General features: G+C 40.9%; 1 protein-coding gene across 2 annotated transcripts in view; it reads left to right on the top strand.

The window, feature by feature from the left end:
- The window catches only part of LOC308686545 (cyclic AMP-dependent transcription factor ATF-6 beta-like), a 33,973-nt gene extending 30,187 nt beyond the window's left edge, over window positions 1-3,786 (top strand). The window contains exon 17 of one of the 2 annotated variants that reach the window (XM_081394981.1): window positions 953-3,786. In XM_081394981.1, coding sequence (XP_081251107.1) covers window positions 953-1,200 — 248 coding nt within the window. In that variant the 3' untranslated portion in view covers window positions 1,201-3,786. The remainder of the gene's footprint in view (window positions 1-952) is intronic. The other variant, XM_081394982.1, reaches the window with a different exon arrangement.
- The last annotated feature ends 3,714 nt before the right edge of the window (window positions 3,787-7,500 follow it).

Genomic DNA, 7,500 nt, shown 5'->3' with positions numbered 1-7,500 from the left:
TGATTCAACTGAGTTTTAATATTTTATTAGCTCACCAAAAACAAATCTTCCACTAAGAAAACCTGTTCCTAGCGAGTGTATAGCAAGTGTATACTTCAGTGACCCGGATGAGCCTGTGTGTGTTCTCAGAGGCTGTTATCTGGGAATAATATCCCGCTGGATGGGGCGATTGACCAATCAGAATCAAGTATTCCACAGAGCCGTGTAATAATACAAAATATACCATGTTTAAGTTATTCTCTCTCTCTCTCTCTCTCTCTCTCTCTCTCTCTCTCTTTTTCATTTGTTCTTAAAGTGTGAAAGGCTTCAATCCTTATTTTGTATCTTAGAAGAGTGGGTTAAAAAATTAGGGGGAGTTTTTACTCCAGTACTTTTTATTTATGGACCAAAGTATATTAAAAGTAGGAGGGATGAACATGTTCTGTTAAATTTTCTTTTTGGTCAGGCAAAATTGGCGATATGGTTATCAAGAAAACATCGCTTGATCGATGCTGGGTCAACTGATGTTGTGTCTGTTTTAAAAGGGTTATTAAAATCTCGTATTAAAATTGAGTTTACATATTATAAATTGGTCAATGATATGGAGATGTTTAAAGGTAAATGGGCTGTAAATCATTGTATTTGTGATGTTGATGTTGATTAGTGTTTACTGTTTAATATTTAAAAAAAACAAAAAAAAACAAAAAACATACTTGATGTATGTATAAATGTACTGTAAGTAGGCACAAAAGTTTTTTTTTTGTTTTTTTTTTTTGTTTTTTTGAATTGATGTTGTTATTATGATTATTTAATAAGGCTCTTATGTATTTATTGAATGATTAAAGAAGACCTAAAGTAAAGTCTCTCTCTCTCTCTCTCTCTCTCTCTCTCTCTCTCTCTCTCTCTCTCTCTCTCTCTCTCTCTCTCTCTCTCTCTCTCTCTCTCTCTCTCTCTCTGTTGTTGTTGTCTGCAGATTCGGTGTATAACTCGTCCCAGGCCGGTTATGAGATGATGATGCAGGTGGACTGTGAGGTGATGGACACCAGGATCATCCCAATCAAGTCCTCTGTAGTCCCGCCCTCTCTCAGAGACCCGCCCCCCGCCCCGCCCTCTCACCACCATCACCACGGCAACCACACGTCTCTCCGCAGCCGCACCCAGCAACCGCACGGCAGGCGGAGGGGATCAGGATCGGGATACTTGATCAGCGGATCTGTGTGAGACTCGACGTTCCCGCATCAGACTCGTCGTTCCCGCATCAGACTCGTCGTTCCCTCATCAGACTCGACGTTCCCTCATCAGGCTCGACGTTCCCTCATCAGAATCGACGTTCCCGCATCAGGCTCGACGTTCCCTCATCAGGCTCGACGTTCCCGCATCAGGCTCGACCTTCCTGCATCAGACTCGACGTTCCCGCATCAGACTCGACGTTCCCGCTTCAGACTCGACGTTCCCGCTTCAGACTCGATGTTCCCGCATCAGACTCGACGTTCCCGCATCAGACTCGTCGTTCCCGCATCAGACTCGTCGTTCCCGCATCAGACTCGTCGTTCCCGCATCAGACTCGTCGTTCCCGCATCAGACTCGACGTTCCCTCATCAGGCTCGACCTTCCCTCATCAGACTCGACGTTCCCTCATCAGGCTCGACCTTCCCTCATCAGGCTCGAAGTTCCCTCATCAGGCTCGACGTTCCCGCATCAGACTCATTGATCCCGCATCAGGCTCATTGTTCCCTCATCAGACTCCACGTTCCCACATCAGATGTTCCCACATCAGACTCAATGTTCCCGCATCAGACTCAACGTTCCCGCATCAGACTTGTCATACAGACTTGACGTACAGACTTGACGTTCCCCACATCAGACGTTCCCTCATCAGACTCGACGTTCCCACATCAGACTCGACGTTCCCCCAAAAGACTTGACGTTCCCCCAAAAGACTTGACGTTCCCGCATCAGACTTGACATTCCCGCATCAGACTTGATGTTCCCGTTTCAGACTCGACGTTCCCTCACCAGACTCAACGTTCCCGTTTTAGACTCGACGTTCCCGCATCAGACTCGACGTCGATGTTCACGCATCAGACTCGTCGTTCCCGCATCAGACTCGACGTTCCCGCATCAGACTCGACGTCGACGTTCCCACATCAGACTCGACGTTCCTGCATCATCAGACTCGTCGTTCCCACATCATCAGACTCGACGTTCCCACATCAGACTCGTCGTTCCTGCATCATCAGACTCGACATTCCCACATCAAACTCGTCGTTCCCACATCATCAGACTCGACGTTCCCACATCAGACTCGACGTTTCCACATCAGACTCGATGTTCCCCCAATAGACTTGACGTTCCCGCATCAGACTTGACATTCCCGCATCAGACTTGATGTTCCCGTTTCAGACTCGACGTTCCCTCATCAGACTCGATGTTCCCGTTTTAGACTCGACGTTCCCATTTTAGACTCGACGTTCCCGCATCAGACTCGACGTCGACGTTCCCACATCAGACTCGTCGTTCCCGCATCATCAGACTCGACGTTCCCGCATCAGACTCGACGTCGACGTTCCCGCATCAGACTCGACGTTCCCACATCATCAGACTCGACGTTCCCGCATCAGACTCGACGTTCCCGCATCAGACTCGTCGTTCCCACATCAGACTCGTCGTTCCACATCAGACTCGACGTTCCCACATCAGACTTGACGTTCCCACATCAGACTCGACGTTCCCACATCAGACTCGTCGTTCCCACATCATCAGACTCGACGTTCCCGCATCAGACTCGTCGTTCCCGCTTTACTTCTCCCTCCTGCTTGAGTTCCTGTATGCAGTGCATCACCTGCTGTCTTTTTATACCTGTTGATTTTTTTTGTTTTGTTTTTTTTTTTACAGATTTTTATTGAGATTATTTAAAAAATAATGTGCTTCTACTAGAGGTGTGTGATATAAATATTTGAGTAAGAGAAATAATCCGTCGCAGTCACGTGTTTCTACATTTATGTTCTCTCTCTCACGGTGACTTTTTCAGGGCGTTTGCTGAATATTCTGTCCGTTCTCATTGTTTCTGACTCTGAACCTGATGACAAAGCTTGTAGTATTTGATGTCAATAATATCAGATTTTAGGATAACAATCTTCTGCCTTTAATGTTTTCATTTGCAGACGTGCTTCTGCTTTTGCTACAAACCACTATCATGATCCAGCAATACCTGTAATATTCAGCCTGTGCTGCTGCTGAAATCATGACTCATTTCACACAAGTTATTGTTGTAAAGACTTGCTAAAATCCAACATGGATCTGTTTACCAGTCAATATGATTTATTAGTGAATGAGTTTGATTGACAGGTGCAGGGAGAGTTAGTTTTCCGATCCACCAGCAGTCCAACGGTTAATCTCTCTCTGTTGAACTCTCTCTGTAAAGGGAACAGGACGTGAGGCGCGACGTACATTTTTCTGTGAATTTGTTTATCTTCTGATCTTCATGGCTTCTTTTTATGTGCATCTCACTTCATCTTATGATGATGATTTATGTGTCAGAATCTTTCCCATCATGCATTGCTCTAGCATGCTTCTGTTATCTGTGAAGGAGTGATTTATGTAAATTTAAACGTGCTTTTTTACTTTTTTATTTAAATGAGCTTTCACAAGGAAAACGCTGTACATTTTTTCTCCCTGTCTGTATGAGAGTTTTGAACTACTGTCTTCATTTGTAGAGGAGAAAATAAATTTGATAAATACTAAGTTATGGTGTTGTGAGAGAGTATGAGAAGATTTCATATATAATCATAAATGATCTGTATCCATAGTTTAATGTGTCATTAGCTTTTATTTCTATATTAGTTTTCAGTTTTAGTTTGTTCTTATTTATTTGCAGGTAATAATTTTACTGATTCAAATTCAACTTATTTCAGTTTATTGCCAAGGCAACATTTCTCATTTTCGTTTATTTTTAAAGGTACACTTCCGTAAATACGTTTTAAGTAAACAATTTGTTAAATTATTTAAAGGTACACAATTTAAAATTTCGTTCAAAATAAAATTTAAATGAGTCAATAATCAATCAATCCCTTCTTCCAAAGCGTGTTTTTCTCTTACCCTGATTCACTACGGTGTTTATATTTTACACCCGTCGGGATGGTTTTCGCGGTAAATTGCGTATGCGTCACTCACCTGTGTGTGTGTGTGTGTGTGTGTGTGTGTGTGTGTGTGCGCGCGCGCGCGTGTGTGTCTGGTGTGTGTGTAAGACATGGAGTCTCTAAATCTCCAATGTCTGGAGAATCAACAAACAAACACTGAACAGAGTCTTCTGGAGAAAAGAGAACGAGGCCGAGCTCGTAATAAAAGAAGAATCAGCAGCTCCGCTTTTGTTTATTACTCAACAGGAGAGTGAGGTGTTTTATTGAACAGATGAACTCATGTCTCTCTTACAGAGTTCACTGTAAATCAGGCAGTTTCTCTGTCGGCTCAGGGCAGAGGATGGAGTGATGATGGAGGGATGCAGAGTTTCAGGAGAATGAAGTCAGCGTTCCATCGGAAGTGGATGAAGGTCCTTTTATTTTGACCCCTTTTATGCAGACTTGGTAGTGACAAAAAAACAAAACAGAAATTGCCCATCCTATGACCAAGAAATATGAAAATGAAAAAGTTATATTTATTGTTTATTTTTTGATGTACCGTAATCTTTCCAAAATCTCACCTTAGGAACATAGTACAGTCAAAGATCTCAGGAGTTTCTCTCTTTACTCCCAGATAGAGTCAGATTTCTCAATTTTCTGCTTAATTTGGTGATTTTTGTTGCAAATGCAATCAGTAGAAATATATGAGATCTCCTGCAACAAGAGGGCGCTAGAGATCTGCTATTTTGTAGAAACTAACCACTTAATATCTACTTATATTTCACTTATATATTTCACATGCAAGCGAGCAATCATCATCATTACATATTAAGTTTTATAAGATATTAGATATGTATAATATTAGTGATAAAAGTGAATATACTAATGATGTTATACCATAATATATATATATACACTAATGATGTTATACCATACTATATATATATATATATCTTTAAAATTGAGTCAAGAACCCTAGAGTTCTGTATAGAACCCCACTGAACCTTTCAGGGTTAAGTAGCAAAGTAACTGCAAACATTTGACTCTAGTTTGAAAGAAAAGAGTAAATGCAGTGAGATAATCAGGCCCATTATCTGAAGCGAAGTGAACCGATGGATTCTGACGGATTAAAGTGACGTTATTTCCGTGCGTTAGAGACTGAAGTCAGATCTCATCACTCCTACAGGCACTAGTTTTCCGTTCAGTCGCAGTGTGGTTTCTTTGTGCATATGAAATAGCATTGTGAATGATATGATCCAAACTGAAGCTGACGAACTCTCTAGTTTCCTCTGTTGGCGTTCACCTAACGCAAGTGGAGAATAATAAGCGTAGCTGCTGTTCATATCATTATGCAGATAATCATGTGCATTTGATCTGATATAACAGTATGGGGTTATGAGATGGATTATATGAATGCTTGGATAAATATTGAGAGTAGCAGAGGGCCGAGCACAGAGCCTTGAGGCACTCCAGAATTCACTGACATCGAAACCAGGTAATGCCTGTCCCTGAATACCAGAGTAACAGTAGTTGATCTAAGAGTATATCATGATCTATAGTGTCGAACGCAGCAAGTAAAACTAGTATAGAGATATAGCCGTGGTCAGAAGCGAGATGTGTAATTCTAGCGAGTGCAGTTTCTGCTGTGGTGGGCCTGAATCCAGACTGTAAAAAGAGCACAGATGAGCAAACACAACTTTTCTAATATTTTAGACATAAATGGAAGATTTGAAATGGGTCAAATATGCTAATTCATTTGGATCTAACTGTGATTTCTTAATGAGAGGCTTAATAACCGCCGGCTTGAACCATCTTGGAACATAACCTAGAGATAAAGACGAGTTAATATTGAGAAGAGGCTATACAGGGAACATCTCTATCAGGGGTTTAGAGGGTACTGGATCTAATAAACATGTTGTTGGTTCAGATGCAAAGATAAGTTTATTTAGCTCTTCCTGTCCATTTACAGTTACAGTTGTATTTCTGATGCTTTCAATTTTCTCAGTGTAGAAATGAATAAAGTGTAAACTGAAGTGGAATATTTAGTTCAGGTGACGTGTGTTTATTTGTGAACCTCTAGACTTCTCTCGAGGCCGGCGATGTGTGTGAGGTCATGTGACGCTTGTAAACACTCGAGGAACCAATAAAATCAAACCACCTAGAACAGCAAACGCTTATTAAAACTGTGTGAGGTCAGAAAAATAAACTTAATTCACACGGAAAACAAGATTATTTTTCTGACTCCACTGACAGATATTAGTTCTTGTTTTAAGCACAAACTCACTTCATTTTAATGGATTGTAATATCTCAATATCTTCAGTCATGTTGCTTCTCCAGTAAATATATCTTGATTTAAGAATGTTTAGATATTTGTGCTGGAAAACGACCATAACTGCACATTCTGAACAAATCAAGTGCATTTCTTCACTAGAGTATCTGAATCATGGAAGTCCCACATTGGTGTGTGTGTGTGTCGAATGCGTGTGTGAGTGATTCACTTGTGTGTAGTTGGGATTTATGTAGCATGTGTGTGTGATTTACAGAAGTGCATCCGTGCGTGGAGTGTGTATGGATCGGTTCAGATGCATGTGTTGTACATGAAACTCACATGTGTGCAGTGTTTACAGCTGAAGGAGACATGACCCGGTGTGTGTGTGTGTGTGTGTGTGTGTGTGTGTGTGTGTGTGTGTGTGTGTGTGTGTGTGTGTGTGTGTGTGTGAGTGAGTGAGTGTGTGAGTGAGTGTGTGAGTGTGTGTGTGAGTGTGTGAGTGTGTGAGTGTGTGAGTGTGTGTGTGTGTGTGTGTGTGTGTGTGTGTGTGTGTGTGTGTGTGTGTGTGAGTGAGTGTGTGAGTGTGTGTGTCTGCGTGTGTTTCCAGCCAACCTTCCCTAATTAACACGTCATATTGAAGTATATAAACCCAAATGTCTGCATTGTGTTTTTGTGGGATAACTGAGAGCTAATGGCCGTCATCAGTGTAATCAGTGCAGTAACAGCGCTAGTTCTGCTATTAAACCCCAGAGGCCTCCAATCGTGTGCGGGAAACATGTTAATAGAAGCTCATGAAAAATAATAGACTTCACCTCCGCACTGCCAGGCGTTCAGTGTCTCACACTTTCATTTGCAGAAAGTAGGGGTGTCGATACAAATTAATTTAATTAAATATTGAAATATTTATAAAAATATTCTAAATTGTGTATATTAATACAACATTTACTTCAAATAATTAAATAAAACTATGTTTTAACATATAATATTTACATTTTATTAAAAAAAAATTTTCCTTGACTTTTCTTTGAAAATCCTTTGAGATTTATAGTTTTTTTTTATTTTATTTTTTTATTTCTACCTGGTTAAATATTTTGGAGCTTGACAATAACTAGAAAAATATTTATTTTCTATAG

This window comes from Scardinius erythrophthalmus (assembly GCF_964197995.2).
Source record: "Scardinius erythrophthalmus genome assembly, contig: HAP1_SCAFFOLD_406, whole genome shotgun sequence".
NCBI lineage: Eukaryota > Metazoa > Chordata > Actinopteri > Cypriniformes > Leuciscidae > Scardinius > Scardinius erythrophthalmus.
Note: the sequence above shows the minus strand (reverse complement) of the source record. Positions and strands in the feature narration are given on the sequence as shown.